General features: G+C 33.1%; 3 protein-coding genes across 3 annotated transcripts; all 3 read left to right on the top strand.

The window, feature by feature from the left end:
- Positions 1–333: 333 nt before the first annotated feature.
- Positions 334–8,193, top strand: LOC128890522 (WD repeat-containing protein 26). Its single transcript, XM_054149086.1, has 11 exons — positions 334–793; positions 1,145–1,381; positions 1,968–2,127; positions 2,213–2,383; positions 2,581–2,754; positions 2,899–3,084; positions 3,157–3,423; positions 3,516–3,661; positions 3,742–3,950; positions 4,061–4,255; positions 4,560–8,193. The coding sequence occupies exons 1-11, from the start codon at positions 780–782 to the stop codon at positions 4,613–4,615; spliced, it is 1,815 nt and encodes a 604-aa protein (XP_054005061.1). The 5' UTR covers positions 334–779; the 3' UTR covers positions 4,616–8,193.
- Positions 8,194–9,924: 1,731 nt separating this feature from the next.
- On the top strand, positions 9,925–11,822 carry LOC128890523 (tubulin-specific chaperone C). Its single transcript, XM_054149087.1, has 2 exons — positions 9,925–10,166; positions 10,432–11,822. The coding sequence occupies exon 2, from the start codon at positions 10,597–10,599 to the stop codon at positions 11,623–11,625; it is 1,029 nt and encodes a 342-aa protein (XP_054005062.1). The 5' UTR covers positions 9,925–10,166; positions 10,432–10,596; the 3' UTR covers positions 11,626–11,822.
- A 2,266-nt stretch (positions 11,823–14,088) lies between these two features.
- Positions 14,089–20,662, top strand: LOC128890279 (neither inactivation nor afterpotential protein G). Its single transcript, XM_054148617.1, has 10 exons — positions 14,089–14,273; positions 15,127–15,329; positions 16,122–16,262; positions 16,519–16,737; positions 17,269–17,442; positions 17,868–18,021; positions 18,212–18,333; positions 18,929–19,112; positions 19,203–19,425; positions 19,919–20,662. Exons 1-10 carry the CDS (start codon positions 14,153–14,155, stop codon positions 20,052–20,054), a joined length of 1,677 nt encoding a protein of 558 aa, XP_054004592.1. The 5' UTR covers positions 14,089–14,152; the 3' UTR covers positions 20,055–20,662.
- Positions 20,663–22,247: the final 1,585 nt, after the last annotated feature.

Genomic DNA, 22,247 nt, shown 5'->3' with positions numbered 1-22,247 from the left:
GGTCCAAGATTTGCTAGTTACGCCTTTGATTTTCTTCATCATTCCCGTTTATGTTATCGAACACTAATATTTTTGCTACATACTAAAGAGAAAAACAAAGAATCCATACAAAGGACTTAATAAACCGTTATTAAATTATCGAAATTACCCAAATTTATATTTTTCCACTAAATTGAACAGATTTATTTCAACTAACACCGTATAAAAAAATCAAAATACCCGGTAAATAGTATTTCAGCGTCAAAGTGCTACCATCTTACGGCGAAGGCCCCAAGTGAACGGGTTTTACAGGTTGAGAAAAGCAACGTATGTGAGCGGACATAGCGGGCGCCATAGTCAGCGGAACTATCTGCAAAGAAGATCACAGTGTGACGTAAACGACGATCTAAACAAGTATCAGCTGTGTAGCAGTCATTGTTCGTATCCGTTTTGGCAGTCGTACAAGAATTCTGTTTTTCTTCGTTTTCTGATCGTCGGGCACCAGGTCCGACGGGATAAACGGTATACGCATTAAGTCGGGAAGCAAAGTGGAAAAAAAAAGGGGGGAGGCTACGAGTTTTCCGTAGAACGCAACCGTGGCTGCGTGCGTGCTCCAGCCCCAGCCCCACCAACGATCTTAGGAACAATAATCGTGTGAAAAACGGGGCGGTACGCGCATAAGCCTGGCCTCGAGCGGCGAGTCGGACGACGGTGGACTCGCTCCGCCACCGCGCAAAAGGTCCCGTAGTTCTCTCCCGACTACCCTACGACCAGCGGACGAGCACCACACCGATCCCGAGATGGAAAACTATCGGTAACACAATCAGGCCCCCTAGAACATCGCGAGCGAGTAGTCGACACACGAAGGGGCTTACCCCCTTCGTTACGACGCTTTCACGTATATCTTCTTTCTTCCAGAATCTCAAGACGTATCCACGTCGGATTTCTTTCATATGCGCTGTCTCTCGAGCGGTTTTCTCATTCATTGAAATCATTTTCGTCGAGTCACTGATCTTTTATACAAAACCACAATGTCGTTTTAAGATTTTTGCAAAAAAGAAGAGATACTTGTATCAAGATAGGACGTACCGATTAGTACCACGTATGCATTAATATTGCGGACCAGTTATTGCCATCACGGGTAACATTTCCGTGTGCATGACAGCACAATGCAACAGCAGACCTCAAACGGTGGCATTTCCTCCGGGCTTCAGCAAAATGGGGGTACAGCAGATTCTGGTGGACCTCATGCGAATGGCAACATAATACCTGATTCTGAGAATGACATCAATGGTGTCAACGGTGAAACAAATCAGAATTTAGGACCACCGAAAATAATGGACAAGACTAATCAAGATATTGTGAGACTCATTGGGCAACATTTGAAGACAGTTGGACTCGAGTATGTATTGTTCTTTGTTTGATCACAAAACCATGAAACAATGAATGTTTAATGTATGCTGGAAGTAAAATTCAAGATTCAATCTATATGATTCACAATCCATTTTAAACAGATGTTATGATTCAATTTTGATGATGACCCTTTTATTCATATAAAACTTTGCAAGCCTTTTATTTTGTTTCTTGAGGTTTATTTGTATGTATGCATTTATCAGAAGTATTGTATCACAACCTATCTGGACTGCATACTGTGTGGTGGGAGAAAGCTAATTATAGAAGCTTGAAATATAGTCACTAGTATCTACAAGTTATACTTGCTTTATAAATGATGTAGGCAGTGAAAAAGAGCCATACATATTTAATTGGTATATCAATTATTTTTTCAGAAAAGTAGATTGTTATTGTTAAGTTCATCTCAGACTTCAATAACATAGTAACAATATTGAAGTTCAACTAAGTAAAATTTGTTGGTTACTCTAGATTGAATAGAATTGTGCTGATAACAAAAATTAAATAGTTAATATTTTGTTGTGTTGTTAAAAATTTTATAGGTAATTATAATTGACAAAATAAAATGATACTTTCAGTCGTACAGCTGATCTTCTTATGCAAGAGTCAGGTTGTCGTCTAGATCATCCTGCAGCTGCAAAATTTAGACAGCATGTCATGGATGGAGACTGGACTAAGGCAGAACATGACCTAAACGAACTTAAGTCATTTTTAAATGGTGCAAGTCAAAGTCTAGTGGTAAAGATATTTATATTATCAACCTTTTAAATCACGATTAATTATATGTACATGCTTATACCATATGAACACTTCCTGATTACAGGAGATGAAGTTCTTATTACTAGAACAAAAGTACCTAGAATATTTAGAAGAAGGATTGGTATTGGAAGCATTGCAAGTTTTACGCAACGAACTTACACCTTTAGGTCATAACACAGGCCGTGTCCATCAATTATCTGCATTTATGATGTGCAGTGGACGTGATGAATTACAGGTACCAGTATATACATTTTACTAATAATATATTGTAAAAACATACGCTGTGTAATGTGTGTATTATATATTTTATTGCATTAGCATTTGATTCTTAATGTGCTTTCAAAGAATTAAATTTTGTATCATATAAAAAATGTTATGAAACTAATCTGCTACTGAAAATTTGATCACTAGCAAATAGACACTTGTTAACAGACACGTGCAGGCTGGGATGGCAAAGGTGCAACATCGAGAGCTGCCCTAATGGACAGACTACAGAAATATCTACCACCCTCTATTATGTTACCACCACGTCGCCTTCACTCGTTACTATGCCAAGCTGTGGAGATGCAAAACCAACAGTGCACATACCATGTAACTAACACTCAGGTACTTCGTTCATTTTGCTACATTACCGTGATGGAGTTCTGCTTCAGATACTTCTCCTAACATCTATACAACATAAAATTATTCCATTAACTATTTTACTAATTTATACTGATATAATTATAATTCATTTCTATTGTAAATTAGACAAGTTTAGAGAATGTGTCATTGCTCGTGGACCACAGCTGCAGCAAAGAACAGTTCCCGTGCCATACTATACAGGTGCTCAATAATCACTGCGACGAAGTGTGGTATTGTAAATTCTCGCCCGACGGTCTTAAGCTAGCTACAGGCTCTAAAGATATGACTGTCATTATTTGGGATGTTGATCCAGTAAGTGAATTATTAAACATACTAAGGCAATAACTCTTTACTAATTAAATAACAATTTTCTTATAAAAACAGGAAACACTGAAAGTAACTCATAGGAAAACGCTAGAAGGCCATACTTATGGTGTAGCGTTGATAGCTTGGAGTCCCGATAGCAGTCTTCTAATTGCCTGTGGACCTGAAGATTGTCCAGAGCTCTGGCTTTGGAGTATCGATCCACCCGATTATGAACTACGTGCAACAGTTACTCAAAGTACCGATGATTCACTTACGGCTTGCGCCTGGTATCCTGATTCGCGCAAATTTGTGGCTGGAGGACTTCGCGGACAATTCTATCAATTTGTAACATATCAGCCAAATTCACTATATGATGAACTTTATTTCTTTAGCGATAGAAGCTTTCAATATTAAATACATAAATATGACATTTTTAGGATTTAGAAGGTAATGTTTCGGAGTCTTGGGAAGGAGTTAGAGTAAAATGTTTGTGGTGCAAGAGTGACGGAAAAACTGTTTTGGCTGCCGATTCGCATCATCGAATAAGAGGATATAATTTTGACGATTTATGTGACTTTACAATGTAAATTTGCAGTTACTATTATTACAAATAGTTTATTATCCGTATATTATATTCATAAAAATATTGCCTTAATATTACAGATTACAAGAAGATCATTCAGTGATGTCGTTTAGTGTAAATAAAACAGACCGACTTGCACTTCTCAATGTAGCTAACCAGGGTGTACATCTTTGGGATCTACAGGATAGATGTTTAGTAAGGCGTTTCCAAGGTGTTACTCAAGGACATTTTACAATTCATAGTTGTTTTGGTGGTGTAAATCAAGATTTCATTGCCTCTGGTAGTGAAGGTACATTAAATTATTTAAATATTATATCATTAATTAATCACGAAATTATAAATGACGCTTAATTGCATTAATATGCATATATTAAAAAATTTGTTTTCTTTATATTACAGACACAAAGGTGTATGTGTGGCACATCAAAAGAGAACTTCCTATAGCAACTCTTACAGGACATAGTAGAACAGTAAATTGTGTTTCATGGAATCCTGTATATCATCAAATGATGGCTTCTGTATCAGATGATTGTACAGTGAGAATATGGGGACCTAGATCATCTTCTCCAGAAAAGGCTGAAAGTGACAAGACTGGTAAGTTTATTTAGGTTAAGTTTTTTATCTAAATTCCAAAATCAAATACTGTTATACGCTCGTCACTATAGCAGTGTCACATTAATGTCTACATTAAAGCTTACAAATTCATAATATTAGGATATCTGTAGAGAAACATTGTTAAACATATAAAAAAAAAAAAATAATCTGTATACATTAAATTCACATAGATACAAATTAATATTTTGTTACAAAATAAATGTAGAGTCGCATGGTGATTAAAAATATGAATTCGCAATAAAAATTACATAACTGATTTATGCAAATTATCTTTAAATTTTAGTACCATTAGAGAGCAACTCCTCAAATGGTAGTGGATGGCATGAAATGGTATCGTAGCGAACTACAGTGCATCAGTGTTCCCATGACCTCATGGTGTTCAAAAGACTGTCATATTGATCGTCATACTGACTCTTTCCTGCCTCCAGTAGCTATCTCTTTATGCCTCATTACTGTAAGTCTGGGTAAACGACTACTACTGGAAGTCAATGAGGGATATGTTAGCATTGACTGCTAGCTGGTTACAGAAACAATCAGACGTTATTTGAAAACCTATTTCTTTTTGATTAATGGATTTTATATGAAACCATACTATCCGTTTTCCTCTCAAAATTCAATTAGAATATTTTACTGATCCGAAATAACGATCGAAAACAATGAACAGCCATAATCTGTTATGCTATACTATTGACTAGTATAGGTTATGGCAGAATTTAAATTCAACAAATTCCGTCTTAGCATGAATATAAAGAGACAAAAATGAATGTGCATTAATAAGGTCATTACAAAAGTAAAATCTGTGGTTTCGCAAAATTATAATAGAAAATTAATTTAAAAGAAATTATGTTAAAGATTATAGCTATATAAAGGGGTGACGGAAGTGCCCCTAAATCAACTTCGACCTGCGATAGGTCATTCGATAACATATCGAAAAAAAGACATATTAGATATCAAGTTCCAAGTCTGTATCACTACATAGGAGGGATTACAAGACAAAAATTGAAAATGATATTTCTGTTTAATTTTTCCTATAAGGTTACATGAAAAAACCTGACAAAAAAAGCATTCAAATTAAAACATCTGAATAAATTTCGTAATATATGCCTCCTTACCTGAAATACCTCAATTTTTTTCAAAAATTCGTTAAATAATAGTATAAGAGTTATCGAACAAAAACGTAATTGTGATTCCTACTCTTTAATTCCCACAAGTTGTGATACAGGCTTGAAACTTAACACATTTTTTTTTTTTTTTTTTGTATGCTACCAAATGACCTATCGCAATCGATACTTTGGTTTAGGGACGCTTTAGACTCCCTTATTTGGCTATACCTTTTAATCTTTTTAAAAATTAAATATAAATTTTAACAATTTCGTGCTTGAAAAATTTCCAATTCATTTTTCGTTTTCGTTAATAAAGGTGATGCAGCTCTCATTTTTCATCACATATGTAACTGCCATCTTATACACAATGATACTGTATGTTTCAAATTGTATGGAGATGTCTTGAAATACGATAAAAGGTGTAGAAGTAATATAAATATTCTATGAAATGAAATTTTATTTCAGTAGAATAATTTGCTGTGAGGGACAACCGAGGTAAATTGTGAACTTTGCAAATATCTGAACTGTTTTTTGAGACGTACAGTTTAATTCAAGATTAACAAAGTACTAAAAATCTCGACAATTTCATTATAGAAAGGAATAAACTGGTTCTAAAATTTAAACATCAATACTGAAATTAGTACCTTTATTCGATGCTGTGATTTTATATTGAGATATATGCACTTGGTGTCAAAAATTTATAAATATTACATTTGCCTTAAAGTTATCACGCTTGTAAAAACTTTAAAATAGAATCAGTAGGCTGTATAAATTTTAAATATTCATTTTGAAGCATTGGTTACTTGATATAAATCAAATTATCTTTATATATTGCATTTCTTTTATTACTAGTGTTATCAAGTCCCATTATTGTCAAGTGATAAAAATATGTCATTTATAATGTAATAATATTTTGAAATCATAAATCAAAAGTGAGCATATATTCTGTGAATAGTTCACAATTTGAACATATATAACATTACAGCATTTTTCATGCTGTACTTATTACATATGTATGTGATGTGTATATTATATTTCTGTTCTAATCATATCACGTCATTGTAAGCAGTAGTACACCATTTTTCATAAATGAATTGGTAAATATTAATTACAAAAAATACATGGATATATGGAAAACATAATAAATTAATAGACTACATTCTTTTGTGTTAAATAACACAATAACATCTCAAAATATTATCATAAATAAAGAGATAAGAATACTAAAATATGTATTACCTTAGGTTTTTTTTAAACCTGGTAATAAATGGTTAAAAATAAACTGGAGGTCTCACAATATCAGAAGCTGTAGAGTATATGTGTACAAATACTTTCAAAAAAAAAATACTATAAATACATTTACATAAAACGAAAATGTCTGTAGTTTATGCCCCTGAAATTATAGTGAGATAATATGATGTCAATCACTATTATCATTTGCATTTACCTCTGGTGCCTTAGCACTTTATAATCTAAAAATTTCCAGCATTTTCTCATAATTTGAATTCATATTCAATACGTAATTTGACGTAGCTTGCAATATGACAAACAATAAGTAATAAATTCTGTCTAAAAAATATGCTTAAATGGCATTCAAGTTTCACATATATCTTTATTGTTAACTTTTCAGTGATATATTTCGTTTCAGACATTTGTAACATTAAGAACAAAATAGCAATTCTCTGTTTCTAATTAAGTATGTTTGTATTTGTTGGTGGAACATAGAAAAGCAATAAGGAAAAGTCTTAGAAGTCATCTTTTTTATAAGGTTAAAGTAATACAATAACTTGAGATACAAAGTATGCCATGTTTGACAAATTAAATATAGAAATTTGCATAAAATATTAATCATTTAAATTATTTTATGTAAATAAGGGGCGAAAATGTTTCATATAAATCTGCAAATTAATGGAAAGTAATTTTATATTTAATTTATAACAAAAGGTACGAGATAAATAATTCAGATGGAACAACTACTTTTTAAACAGTATTATATTATGTTGAATCATAATAAACGATTTTTAAATAATTTTCGATCAGTTGTATAATATTTTAAAAAATTATAGTGAACAGTAATTAGTATCAGGAATAATAAAATTTCTGTCCAGTTTAACCATTTATTTGCTGAATTTTTCACTGTAATAATTGAATTTATGACAATGATAATATCTAGTAACAAGTAATATAGTGATTTATTTACGACGTTCATTCTATCGAGCTATTATATTTTTAACTTGTTCAGTGTGAAATAGCTGTTTTTTTTTTTTCAATTCAAACTCTAATTTCATATATATTCTGAATATTTTTGCTACTACACTTGCATTGGAATTTTCGTGAAACTCATACAGAGTGACGTGGTAAATCTGTTATTTGTTGATACCAATATTTTTAAAAATAAAAAGATAACTGTAGTTCTCCTTTTAATTTTAAATAAATACTATTACAGCTGCTATTAGCAAAATTGTAACAACTCTTATTTAAATATGAACTGTTGGAAATGGACAGAACTTTTAGTATAACTTGAGACTTAGGCAGTGAAGAATAATATATCTCCACATAACAATTTATGTTTTCACAGTGCAATTAAAATGTCTATTGAAGCAACAAATATAATTAGACTATAATATGATTCAGCTTTATCAAAAAAACAAAACTTGTTTAAGAACTTTTATGTATATTATTATCATTATTTTATTATTATTATTATTATTATTACTACTACTACTACTCTATATTACTTTCTTAATTTGTTAGGTTTTACATTATTATTTCATATGTACATAAAATGATAAATATATGGTTTTATGAAAATAACTGCCGTTTGTTACGATAGCAATGTGTGTTTGTTCTTAAAATATCTACTTTAGATACTTCATATTAAAATTGCGTAACATTAGGTATTAGTGGTATCATTTAAGACCAATAATGCATGAGCTAATTGCTTGTGTTACTCATAATTTATATAAAATATTTTAAATAAACTATAAAAAGTCAGCCAAATGCGTGAATAAGTAGTTACGTTTATGTATAGTACATGTAACAATGGACATTTCCTATTTTTCATAAATGAGAATATACTTCGTAACTTTCTAAAATATAGCCTACGTTATTTAACATGTTATTTGAGTAAGGCACCGCTTGTATTATTGCAGATTAAAAGATCGTAATAAATTTAATAATAGATCGATGTAGTAATTGAAAATTAATCGTATTAAAATTAAACAAACTTTTTATACAAAATTTATGCTTGACTTTGAACATTTAATATATTAAATTAAGGAAATAGTGTCATTTCTTGTACAAATCGCAAGAAAATTTATTTTGATGGTTATTCTTTTATTGTTGTATATGTAATGAATGCTCCTCACAATACAGTCTTAATATTGCTTTAAAAACACGTTCCCTACTTGTATATTTTACCTGTGCTTACTTATGTATGAAAGGCTGTGTAATAAATATTCTTCTACAATCTTTAATTTAGACTACTTCCATAGGTACAAGGGCCTGCACTTTTTCCAAAATTTGTACACTATGAAACGAGTAGTACAGTTATATGCATATAATGTAACGTTATAAACAAAGCTTATTACGATTCATAATTTCTGTACCAATAGTTTCATATTCATTAAAACTTACTTATAGTATGCGAGACGAATATTAAGTTACATCATAAAAAATACTAGATTTTAAAATATTGTATTTAATGACAATTCGTCACAATAAACTATATAAAAGAGGGCCTGTCTAAGGCTTGACAAATTTATTTGACTAGCTATTAATAGTTAATTATTACAGTATTTTTAGTTATATGTATAAATATTAGTAATACCTTGATATTTCATTTTAGTAATACCTTGTATTTCATTTTCTGCTAAGCTATGGTAGAATAAATTTCATACAACAAGTGTATTTTTACGAACGATCTATATTATGTTTCATATAAAACGTTACAACTTTGAATTTTCCGCCATTAGTATCGAAAGGATATATCGAACAGACTACTGTACTTTCGAGAGTTTGCACAACGTGAATGAGCCGGGTAAGATTGTACTATCCCTTCCTATCGCACTTGATCTCGATGTCTCGAGAAGCACATCATTCTTTACGGTATTGATGATTTCCATTTTAGGAAATCTTGTTATTAGCTAGTATGCTTCACAAGGAACCAAAGTCGAAATATTCCGGAACTTTCCGAGAACTTTTGAAGACAGTTGTTATTACCGAGCTTGGATTATTATTTGGATCATATATAGCCTGGAACTGGCTGAGTGGATCCCAAAGTAAGTCGCATATTATCTTCCGTGACATTATAGGTTATTTCTACCCGTGCTTAAGTCTATATCATAATCACATTTTTCCAACAAAATAGAATCTCGCGCATCGATTAGTTTATAGAAATAACGGGAAAATGATGAACAACCATAACTTAAGTTTTGCGTAATTTACGGAAATTATGTTTAAATTGTTAAAATGACAATACATAGTGAATAAAATCTGTGTAAAATTGTTCGTGAACATTTTGATACGAATAATGGTATATAATAGATTCCAGACATTTTCTATATCAGAAGTGTCCAAGCATACTAGAAGGATATTATTTGCTTTGTGAACGTTTGTCTGGACATAATAAATTAAGATTAAATGATCTGGCAACATGGGAAAATCAACAAAATGAAAAGTAGATCTTCATGGAGTTTGCGAGACATTTAGAGTTCTTAATAGGAAGTGATGGTTCTAGATATTGTTTCCTACAAATTCATTCTTTTAAAAGAAAGGATTTACAGAAGGTATGTGTATATTTTAATGTAGATGTCGTTTTGTGTATCAAGGTGTGAGTTTGCAAACACAGATCTTAATACGGTATTCAAAATCTTTGAGCTTTTGTATAATAACAATATTCAAACAAAAATAATTTTGTAAGCAACAGTTTTTGCTTAGATTTTTGTATTGTAATTAGATATTTTAGTTTGAAAGAAAGTATGTTTATACTTAGTAATTTAATCTTTATTAATACAATTCAACTTAATAACTTACATATTTATTATTTTTCAGTCTTTGTATAGAAAATTTTCAAATATAAAACAGCAAGAAAATATTTCAAGTATATTAAAACATAACACTTGTGAAAATAAATCTATGTTAGCAACAAATAGAGCAAGTATTTCAAGCTGAATTGTGAACTGAATGTAATTCTGTTTGAAAAATAGCAACAGCAACATGGATTCTCCTGCTCTCATAGAAGGGAGTTTATCAGACCGCATTAGCAAAAGAGACCGTGAAAGAAAAAATGTCATTGAAAGACGGAAAGAAGAACGGCAATCATTAGCTGTTGAAACAGAACAAAGTAGTTATTTTAAAGATACCTTTTATTCAACGTGCAAGAAGATCAAAGAAATGCTAGACGATGCACTTGGTGCTTCCATATCAACTCTCCCTGGAATATTTGATAAAATAAACAAAGAAATTCAAACACTTAAAACTTATTTGTCACAATCAAAAATGTTTCTAAAGGTTTATGATATTAGAAGAGCACAAGAACATTTGCAATTACTAGAAAGTGAAGCTTCTGATCTGGAGCTAAAGTTATTACCTAAGAAGAAATTTGGTTTTAAAAATCGAAGGGTTGTGAAAAAAACCTCTGAGAAGACACATGATGTTACAGATGGTTTAAAGGATTTGAAAATATCAGAAGGAATTGTGAATGGTTCTACAAAACAAAATCATAAATTATCAAGTAAATATGGAGACAGTGCATGCATGTTACTGGGAAAAGTTGATGAACAGATAGTTTTGGATGCTGAAAATGTGAATAAAAATGATATTCTGCTTTCTGATTTAATTCGTTGTACAGTGCGAATCTATGGCACACCTAGTACATTGCATATGATAAACTTAAAGCAGTGTACTGTGTTGGTTGGGCCAGTAACATCATCTGTATTTATCCACGATTGTAGCGAATGTGTATTTGCTTTTGCGTGTCAACAACTTCGATTACACTCTTCGACAGATTGTACTATTTATTTACACGTTACTAGTAGATCAATCATAGAAGATTGTACAAAGATACGTGTAGCGCCTTACAATTGGTCTTACGAAGACCAAGCGAATCACTTCAATCTAGCGGGTCTCGATCCAAAAATAAATAACTGGAACTGTATCGATGATTTCAATTGGTTATCTAATGAAAAACATTCACCAAACTGGTCTGTTCTTGAGCCTGAATCACGTGTAAAAAGTTGGGATTAATAGGTATACAAAAAATAAATTGTGAAACGTAAAATTCAGTTTTTAAAATACCATTTTTTTAAAGTTAGATACTTATTTTGTTATGTAAATTATTTATGTCTATACTTCGCTTTTTCACAGACATTACACTATGTAAGTGTTTTATATACTTACGAAATATTTAATAAAATTACTGTTTATGAATTCTATATAAATAATATATTTGTATGATTCCCACATTCCCTTAATAAAATTAAAGAAGCAAGTGCACTTGCTATATTATGTTAATATTTAGGATAAATGATTTCAGAACTGGATGGATAAGAAATCTTTTGAACCATATCAAAGATTGTGCTAACAAACCAGTCTTAAGTAATGAATGGGATGTATCATTGCCCCAGAGGAATGAGCAGTACCAGAATTTTTAAAAAATTATAGTTTATTATTCATAACATTCATTGCATTCATATTTTGCTATATATAAAAGGACGAATGCCAGTTAATGGACCCAGAATTGGTATCGCCATCTCGCGGCGGTATCCGAACTAATTTCTCATATATATATATATCATATTATTAAATAAAAAAATACAGAAAAATGTGGCGCCATCTCTTCACAACCCCCCCAAGTTTGTCGTGAAATAGTTCCTTCCTGGCGCCGCTAGATGTCGCCAACGACGTGAAATTATTTAAAATATAAATTCTCTACTTTTCTCTGTATATAACTGTAATTTTACATCATAATTATCATAATTCAGCATCTAAGTGATGATTTGTACACTAATAATTGACTTCATCAATTTATTTAAATAAATAAAATACAGATAAATGTGGCGCCATCTATCAGCGAACCGCCCAAGTTTGTCGTGAAATAGTTCCAACTTTCCATCGCTAGATGGCGACACATTTTGCGATATTTTCGTTTATTTAAAAAAGTTGCTATCAATCAATTATTAGTCTTCAAATCAACAATTAGATGTTGAGTTATGATAATTATGATGTAAAATTACATTTATATGCAAAGAAAAGTAAAGAATTTGATTTTCGAATAATTTCACGTCGATGGCGACATCTAGCGACTAGAGGAGAGAACTATTGCACAACAAACTTGGACAGTTTGTGGAGAGATAGCGCTAAAAAATTTGATATCAGTCATTTATTAGGCTACAAATCAGCAATTAGATGTTGGATTGTGATAATTATGATGCAAAATTACATTTATATGCAGAGAAAAGTAGAGAATGTATGTTTTAAATAATTTTATGTGCGTAGCGACATCTAGCGACGCCAGGAAAGAACTATTTCACGACAAACTTGGGGGGTTTGTGAAGAGATGGCGCCACATTTTTCTGTATTTTTTAAATTAATAATATTGAAAAATTAGTTCGGACACCGCCGCGAGATGGCGATACCGTTTTTGTGTCCATTAACTTGCTTATATGCTCTTACGTATGAAAATATATGATTGCAATGAATAATAAATTATAATTTTTAACAATTATGGTATTGCTAATTTCTCTGAGGTAATTATGCATCCTATTAATTACTTAAGACTGGTTTAAAACATATCTAAATATGTCTAAAATATTCTTTGTATCAGTCTGCATGTTACTACAGATTTTGTAATTGCACCTTTAAAATATAATAAAAATATGTTTCTATGGAAAGAATTATTGTTTACTTCCCCAGATTACGAAGTGGATAATCATTATGTGTTTTCTTCATTATCCTGCCTGAAAAACGCGAGAAACTGTTTCGTAGTTCACCTATATTCCATTGACAATGGTACAATTTAAACACAGACAAAATTAGATAGAAATAAAAGCTTGTCTAACAACGAGTAACCGAGCAATCGAATAAACATTTCAAATAACTCGCAGTACGGTGCTTTTATACGTCGTTTATTATTCAAATAAAATGTTACTTAATCTCTGGTGAAATGCAATTATTCATTTCTTCGCACGAAATTCGAACCGAAATTAGAGAGGTTTGATATCTCTACCTTCGGGCAGACTTGGGCAGTAATCGATTATTTTTGCGTCACTTCTGTAATTGATTAACACGTTGACCGCCAAACGAATATTCTTAAAAAATTTTTGCTAAGACTAAATATTATTTAGACTACTGGAGTCTACGTAATCAAACATTTATCCTGGTATTTATTTTTGTAACTACATCAGAATTCATGAAAATTCATTTCATTTAAATTCATCTCCTTTGATGCCAACTTTTCAGAATTAATCTTTTAGTTCTTGAGTGAAAAACACTGTCACCCATATATGTGTGACATTGCCATCTACGTGTTAACGAGGTAATCATGATAAAAATAACGATTAATCGTTCCGGGAACGATCTACTAATTCCACGAGTTCTCATTACCACACGCATCGCTATCGTGGCAGACTATCATCTTCCCGTTACCGTAAATCTATTGATTGCACGCTGTAATGCTAATTCAATAATGGAATTACTTTTCCACCCTGACCGTGCCAGTTTCTCGCAGTTGTCCCGTCATCGATACCGATCGCGGACGTCTCCTCGACGAGCCATGTGGAATTACGTGCTGGTCTCGGTCGTCGTGTTGCTCGCGTCGTTGATTTATCATTGTTACTTCAACAGACCGCTCAGCATTATCGACCACCCCGACACGCATTACGATTACATAATCGGTGAGCAGAGTAGCGTCCTTCCCCTCTGACACTGTTCTCCACCACCAGTATCTTTTTATCCATCTTCTCAAATAAAGACTTATTAGCTTTTTCAAGTGTTGTAACTAGGGTTGTGCGGGATTCCCGAAAATATTCGGGATTCCCGTAAAATGTCCGGGATTCCCGAGAATATTCGAGATTCTCGACTTTATGCGGGATCCCGAGTTGATTCGGGATTCCCGAGAATACACGAGATCCCGCAAAAATCCGGAATTCCCGGCAATGAACGGGATATAGAATAATATCTGGGATTTCCAAAAGTGTCGTTATTCTTGCAAAATTTCAGCAATCCGAATGTACGGGATTTCGAAATTCCCGGGAATCCCGAACATTAACGGGATCTCGAAATTCTCGGGAGTCCCGAATGGTTCCGGGATCCCGGAAATTCCCGGGAATCCCGAACATTAACGGGATCTCGAAATTCTCGGGAATCCCGAATGGTTCCGGGATCCCGGAAATTTTCAGGAATCCCGGATGTATTCGGGATTCTGAAATTCTCGGGAATCCCGGATGTATTCGGGATTCTGAAATTCTCGGGAATCCCGGATGTATTCGGGATTCTGAAATTCTCGGTATTCCATCCCGATCCCGGAAGGAATTCCCGTCCCGACCGGGATCCCGCACACCCCTAGTTGTAACTCATTCATCTCTGTTAATTTTTAGTTGCAACCTTTCACTAAATTCCTTGGTGGACCACTGGCACAAAACAATGAAAGATTAAATATATAATTTTGCGGTGGTCTCAATGATATTTTGTACGTAATGATAAAGGTGATGGATGCAATTATTTGCGAGTAATTTGTTACTAATAAAGTTGGTGCTGGGACTGCTGGTTGCGTGGTTGCATCACGACTGTCCGAGATTTCGAATAAGACGGTGCTATTGGTCGAAGCAGGTGGTTACTTCGGATGGGTCGCCTCTGTACCACTTTTGGCGCCAATGCTGCAGGGGACGGAGGTCGACTGGGCCTACGCTTCAGAACCACAGAAATTCTCCTCTAGGGGCTTTGGGAATCACGTAAACGAAAATAGATTGTCACGTTAGAACATCAATGCTCCATTTGTGCAATTTTTGCAGTTGTGTTAAGATTTAACTCTTTGCGGTACAGGTATTCAGGTCATGAAATAGACCCATGTTGCACAGGAATTTTATTGCGTTTTAAATCAAACAAAATTGTTATATTTTTATTAATAAAGGTATCACACCTATACGCATGCAGCTATTGCAAAATTTCGAGGTGGGATTAAAAGTGTACCACCATGCATTACGGTCCATCAAAAAGGTGGGACACTTTTAATCCCACCGTGCCCCAAAGAGTTGAGTAACAGAGTAGAGATTCATAATGTAGGAGCTTAGGAATTAATTGTTATTAATTATTTGGGAGACGTTCCGACCATCACGTTTCATACTCTTAAAACCGATTTATTATGGTCTTCTTTAGTGTATAACACATTTTTAGAATCATTTTTCATCTAATTATATGTAATTTTATTGTAATATCTTTTGTATTGTATTGTAAAAGTCAACAATTTTTAAAGACATAAGGGGCCAACTTTGATTTTTAAGAAGAATTGGAATATATTCTATTAATTCACATTTAAAATTAATAGCGAAATGGTCACCTTATGTCTTTAAAAATTGTTGGGTTTATTTAGCATAATACAGACAATAGTACAAGAAAAATAAATTTTGTAGAATTACTTAGATAAAATTGGATGACAAATTCATGGTTGTAAAAATGGTTGTAAAAATGTCTTATATATTATATTATTATCTTCAAATATAAAATTAAATTGAAATATTTTCTAGATACAAAAAGTGCCACGAGGTAAAGGATTGGGCGGAAGTGGTCAGATGAATTATTTAGTTCACTCTTTCGGAAGGCCAGAGGATTACACTGGATGGCCTAAAGGATGGTCGCACGCTGATTTGCTTCCATATTTCAAGAAGGTGATAACAATAATACACCGTGTTTCATAATTATATTTCTTTTGCATAATTTCAATTTCATTTCAAAGTTTCATATTGTCAATGTTTTTAAAAAAAAGTAATATTCCCGAACATGAGAAGTATTAAATGTTGATTAAACGTATTCATAAAACATTTGTTGCACATTACAGTATAGCAATATTATAAAATTGTCATTTTTATCGGTTTTAAGAGTATGAAAGATTGAGTTAAGCTGTGACTGTTGTTGATCACAAAGGTATCCGATATTATGAATGTGATGAGCAGTCCAGAGGAGGAATACCTGATAGAAGCCTTTCTCATGGCGGACGAGTCGTTCAAGTTGAATAACGTGACTCTACAGAAGGGGATGTTCACGACCAAAAAAGGATCTCGATGGACTTCGTATCATGCGTACTTGCAGAACGCCTGGAATAGAAGAAACTTACACATTTTGACCAACACTCTGGTTGCAAAAGTATGATATGTTTTTATACAATTCCTTTTGGAGCAATCTGTTAGAATTGATTTGGTGAATTTATACTTACGTGTTATATTTTAAACAGTGTTTTGTTAAAACAATTTTGTATGTATTCGATCAATTATTACTTACAATTTTATTTTCCAGACAATTGCTTTTCAAAACAATTTATTAGAATTGATTGAGTTAATTTACATTTACAATGCAATATTTGTAATACTGTATTCTAAAGAGGATATATTAAATAACGAGATGAGCCCAAACATGGAACGAAATGATTATAAAATTCAAATCTTTTGAGACATTCGTCTGTCTTATTGTTCTTATTACCAACAAAATATATCCACTGAATGAATGAATTAAAATGTGATAAAATAATAATACGTTGCATATAAAACAAATTTAATTTCAATTCTTAATAGCTGAAAGTAATAAATATATGACATGTCACTTCTAAGCATTCTACTTGAAATTTTTTCTACACGCCTGGATATAAACGTCGGAAAACTGAACGTGGAAATTTTTCAGATACTTTTCAAAGAAAACGCGACCGTGGACGGGATCAAGGTGATTTACAAAGACGGATCGGTGGGAAAAATTCACGCGAGAAAGGAGGTGATTCTTTGCGGGGGCGCCATCAATACCCCTCAATTGCTTTTGCTCTCAGGAATCGGGCCAGCAGAAGAGCTTGAGAAATTTCAGGTGATGGATCATTCAATTACTGTCCTGAAAAATAATTTTCTCAAACACGATCGCGATACACGACACGCCCCTTTGAGAGTCTAGCTTTATTGAATTTCTAACATCGTCATTTAAACAAAATTCAAAGATTTAGACAGGTTTTCTTTTTTATTTGATTTGATTGAGACATCCCTTTCAAATTCAAATTGTATTATATTTTATATAAAATTAAGACATTTAAAAGAAAAGCGTATCAATTCTCTACGAATCGAACACAACATTACTTAAAAAGGCAAAAATATTAAAAAATTCTAATACTAATCATAGTTATACACAGTTCTGTAGAATTGATTGTATTCATAACAGATTTTATTGAACTTTCTTCACTTTCTGCTAACAGCATGAAAACAATTATGGAAATTGAGGAGAAAAGGGATTATTTCTAGATACGAGTGTTGAGCGATCTTCCGGAAGTGGGCAAGAATTTCTTCGACCATTTGCTGCTTCCAGTTTTTGTAAACCTCGAGGCAAGAGTGAGCATAACTTTAGTGAAATTGCAAACGGTTCCTGAATTGCTCAATTACTTCGTCTTTGGAAGAGGCGAGTAAAATGAGACTGTCACTGAACAAAATTTATTTATCTATAATGAAATTTAGGTTTTTCTTTTTTTTGTAAATATACGTAATTATTATATATAAAAATATATATATAATTAAATAAAATTCATACAATATAGGATTTGTATCGTGGTACTGTGTATAACTGGTAACTTTTCTCTTCTTTTTTTAAGGGTGGTACGCAACCAACGCTGTGATGGGGATTGGCCGTATGAATAATAGTGGTATAATGCTTTTTGGAGTGGCTTCCACTGAAGAGAGGATATTAAAATCGTTGTCCAACTATAAAACTGAGGTAAGTATAAATTTATCACAAATATTGTTGCAAACAAACGGTCTGCACTTTTACGACGTCGTACAAACACCCCCGTCCATTAACCTTTTGACTGCGAGACGATTTTTGTTGGAAATTCTGAAAGACGTAGAGGTGAGAATTTAAAAAAATATATCAGCTTATAGGGAATGATAAGACGAAACTTTTCTATAGTTACAGTTTATTCATACAACATTTAGTTTCAGAGATAAAAATAGACAACTTGGAAGACCTTTTTCCTGAAATTCAATCTTTCCAATGAACTTTCTAACTTTGCAATTTTTATTTTCGAAACTAACCATCCTATGAATAAACTGTCATCCCCTGTAAGTTGATATTTTGAAAAAATTGATTCAACGATTACAAACATTTCTCTGAGCCTATTTCTCAAGGGCGTATATAAACGCCATTCTCAGTCAAAGGGTTAAAGAAAATTCATGCGTCATAACCAGAAATAGAATTTGTCGCGAATGCGTTCATTTATTCCGACTAATGATCAATCATAAGTTTGGCACGATTACAATTTCTCGTTACTAATTAGTTCGCCAAGTCTCACAAAAAAAAATTAATCACACAGCCTTACAGATCGTTGTATCCGACCTACAACAACAATTCCCGCGAGGGTTTCCTGTACATGTCGTATTGCTTACAACCGAAGAGTCGCGGGAGCATCACCTTGCGATCCGTCAACATTCGTCACCATCCAAAGATCGATCCTGCCTATCTTAAGCACGAGGACGACGTTTTATGCACCCACGAGGGTAAGGTGAACCTTTATATTGAATCGCAACCCTCACGCGAGTTCTCTTCCTGTTTTGGCGGTTCGCGTGACGAGATCTGGAATCTTTCAGCGATAAACTTCGCGATCCAGACCCTCGATACGAAGAAATTCCGCGAGTACGGGGCGAAGGTTCACCATCCTGACTTGGAGGAGTGTCGACACCTGCCACAGGATTACCGTGACGTCGAATACGCGGAGTGCGTGATAAGGGTCGGTGGCCTCTCGGGTTATCACCTGTGCGGCTCCAGCAGGATGGGAGTCGATGATCGCGCGGTCGTTGACGAGGAATTACGGTGAAATGGCTTTGAACGTTTTTAAATATTCCATTGATGAATCAAAATAGATTCCACATAATTCTGTTTTTCTTTTTTTTTTCTTTATAATTTTCAATGCTTCCTTTTATTTCAGTGCAATAATATAAGTTGCGTACTCAAAGATAAGAAATTTAATTTACTAATGAAAAATCACCAGTCTTGAACTTTGCAAATCAACATAATCTTCACACATAAACTTCTCCAAACGCTACTCATATATAAAAATAACGTAAATATTCTTAGTACTCATGAATGTTGATAACGAGGTTTTAATGTTTCTATTCTAAATATCTTTAGTATTTAATGTGTGTGTTTTGCAGTATATTTTTGCTTATTTAATATGATTACAAACAATTATATACAGAATTGAGCGAAATGAATTCAAACATTGGAAAAACGATATTTCATATGCGCCATAATATCAATATAATGCTAGATTCTGTTTGATTTATATATCCTTTGTTTATTTCAGTGTGAGAGGAGTGAATGGACTCAGAGTAATGGACGCCAGCGTAATACCATCCCCTATTTCTGGAAATCCGAATTCCGTGGTTATAGCCATGGCGGAACGGTTAAGTGATTTAATCATCGATCAGGGGTCCAATTAAAGCTAACTGTATAAAATGTGAAAGGAATATATGATTTCGCGACATGAACACATTTTTGCAGAATACAAAAGGTTAACACCCAAAATTCTTCTATAATTCAAATAACTTCTAATTTAAAAAAATAAATAAAATTTCTAATTTTAATTTAAATTTCTTATGTATATTTAAAAACCGTTACTTACCGCCCTAGAACGCAATTCAGCCACCCTCTGGAACTCTTAAAGCTTGAAATAAAAATAATTTTTTTAAATAATTTTCGTTTCATTCTAACATACAAATATACAATTTACAAATACGCATTATTTAATAAAAAAAAAAAAAGGCTATCGTAATCCACAAAAGGGCGTACATTCAGCATCTACTGTCGAAGAAATAGGGAGGGATCTTAAGTGAAATCGTGGGATGTGCAGAATAATAAAAGGCTCGTCGCATCAGATTTTTTGTAATTTATAATTAATGGTAAAGTTTTCTTGTTTTACAGTAATCGAACAGTTATTAATAGTCTAATTAAATTTCGATTAATTTTTATACAAACAAAAAGAAAAAGGGTGAGTTACACTCAACGGCGTAGCACGAATCTCTGCCACCTCGTTCGCGCTCGGAGAAAAGAGAAAAAGAAAAATCGTAACTTCTCGCAGCGTTTTCTACGCCATTCGTTCTTAGTTAGCTTCTCTTTTATTTTTTTCGTTTCTCTACGCTTCCGCCCCAGTCCGCTGTAATCGTCTGTCATCGTTACAGCCCTTCCCAGTTCCTGTCCGGGATCGTTGCGATGGCAGAGTTTCGACTCGTTCGCTTCTATTCCACTTTTGCGCCTGCTTTCTCTTTCACCCATCCCTTGTATACGCTTTATCATCCACGCGTTCACTCTTGTCGATGGGAGAGAAAAAGATCGGCTTCGGGAGGAATCGCTAGTCCCGCTGGGCGAGTTGCAATCACAGGAATGGAAAAGACTCGAATAATAGATAACGAAGTAACACTTCAATTTATGAATTATTGTTTTATCACTTTAATCACTTTAGAAGAAATTACCAAGCTGCTAATTGGTCAATATATCTTTCGTTGGTGTGTCGTTATATGTCCATGAATTATTGTTTCATTACTTTATTTTTATTTAAAAGAAAGTATTTCGTTGATACTCACAGTTCCATAAATATTTGTACTTTCTGTGCCTGTTACAAGAATTCGTCACAATTAAACAACAGGTTTGATGTTTCCAAATAAATGTTTCATTGTAAATATGTACACAAATAAACATTGCACATGTATATAATAAAACATTCATTTGGAAACAAATCTATCGTTTCGTTTAGACTTTCTTTAATAGACGTAGAGGGTACGAATATTTATGACGCTGACTATATATACTCAAGAAATAATTAATTCACGAGTTATACAAATAATGATCAAATTAAGCGATCAAAACTGTTTCAGTTGGAAGTTACTTTGATGTTACTTATATATTCATGAAATAATCTGACCAAATTATGACCAAATCTATTGACCTGAACTATTACACGTCTCTGTATGAAAACATCCTGTAAGTAAATCTTGCAAAATTTCCTGGTTGAAAACCAGGTCTTTATCTAAAGAAACAATTATTTAGATAAACATTCGAAGATAAAATATAGTCTCATTTTATAATTTAATCTTTCTTGCTCCTGTAGTAATAAGTGATAGTAACTCAAGACGCAGCTTCTATGCGACAAACAATCAATAAAACTTATCTTCCATTCGTTATTCAAGATTGTTATCTAAAAAAGAATTTTTCCCATCCCTGAAAAGCCTTCGTAAATCCTATGAAGCAGAACCTAATCATCCCCATACAATTTACTGATGCAGATTATCACGTTCCTCTTATCCCTGAACTGATCCTTCCTTCTCCCCGCGATAAGCGTCCTTTTTATCGATCTTCGCGCATATTCCTCGACGTTCTCGATCAGATACGGGCAAAATTACATTCAAATAATAAACGACGAACGAAAGCATCGATTCAACAGCGATTTCTTCGTCCACATTCATCGAACCAATAATTCAACCGAGCTTTCATTCGCCTCCGCTTGAAATATAATTTAATACCAGAATTCCTACCGTAACTTCTCATCGAACAAACAACAAATCGATACTCGCTTATCCACCATTGTTCGCAATTTTTTTGTACGGATAAGAAACTCGCCCCTCTGCTCGAGAACGCAA

This window comes from Hylaeus anthracinus, unplaced genomic scaffold, assembly GCF_026225885.1.
Source record: "Hylaeus anthracinus isolate JK02 unplaced genomic scaffold, UHH_iyHylAnth1.0_haploid 12000, whole genome shotgun sequence".
NCBI lineage: Eukaryota > Metazoa > Arthropoda > Insecta > Hymenoptera > Colletidae > Hylaeus > Hylaeus anthracinus.
This window is presented reverse-complemented; position numbering and strand designations above follow the sequence as displayed.

What these genes read in the sequence shown, in the direction of transcription:
- LOC128890522 (XM_054149086.1), top strand. An exon ending in TTATTTGGGATGTTGATCCA is followed by an intron (nt 3,085 to 3,156) that starts GTAAGTGAATTA and finishes TTATAAAAACAG; the next exon opens with GAAACACTGAAAGTAACTCA. An exon ending in CATTGCCTCTGGTAGTGAAG is followed by an intron (nt 3,951 to 4,060) that starts GTACATTAAATT and finishes TTTATATTACAG; the next exon opens with ACACAAAGGTGTATGTGTGG.
- LOC128890523 (XM_054149087.1), top strand. Translation starts at nt 10,597, where the DNA reads ATGGATTCTCCTGCTCTCATAGAAGGGAGTTTATCAGACCGCATTAGC.
- LOC128890279 (XM_054148617.1), top strand. Translation starts at nt 14,153, where the DNA reads ATGTGGAATTACGTGCTGGTCTCGGTCGTCGTGTTGCTCGCGTCGTTG. An exon ending in CTAGGGGCTTTGGGAATCAC is followed by an intron (nt 15,330 to 16,121) that starts GTAAACGAAAAT and finishes AATATTTTCTAG; the next exon opens with ATACAAAAAGTGCCACGAGG. An exon ending in TGTCCAACTATAAAACTGAG is followed by an intron (nt 18,334 to 18,928) that starts GTAAGTATAAAT and finishes TTAATCACACAG; the next exon opens with CCTTACAGATCGTTGTATCC.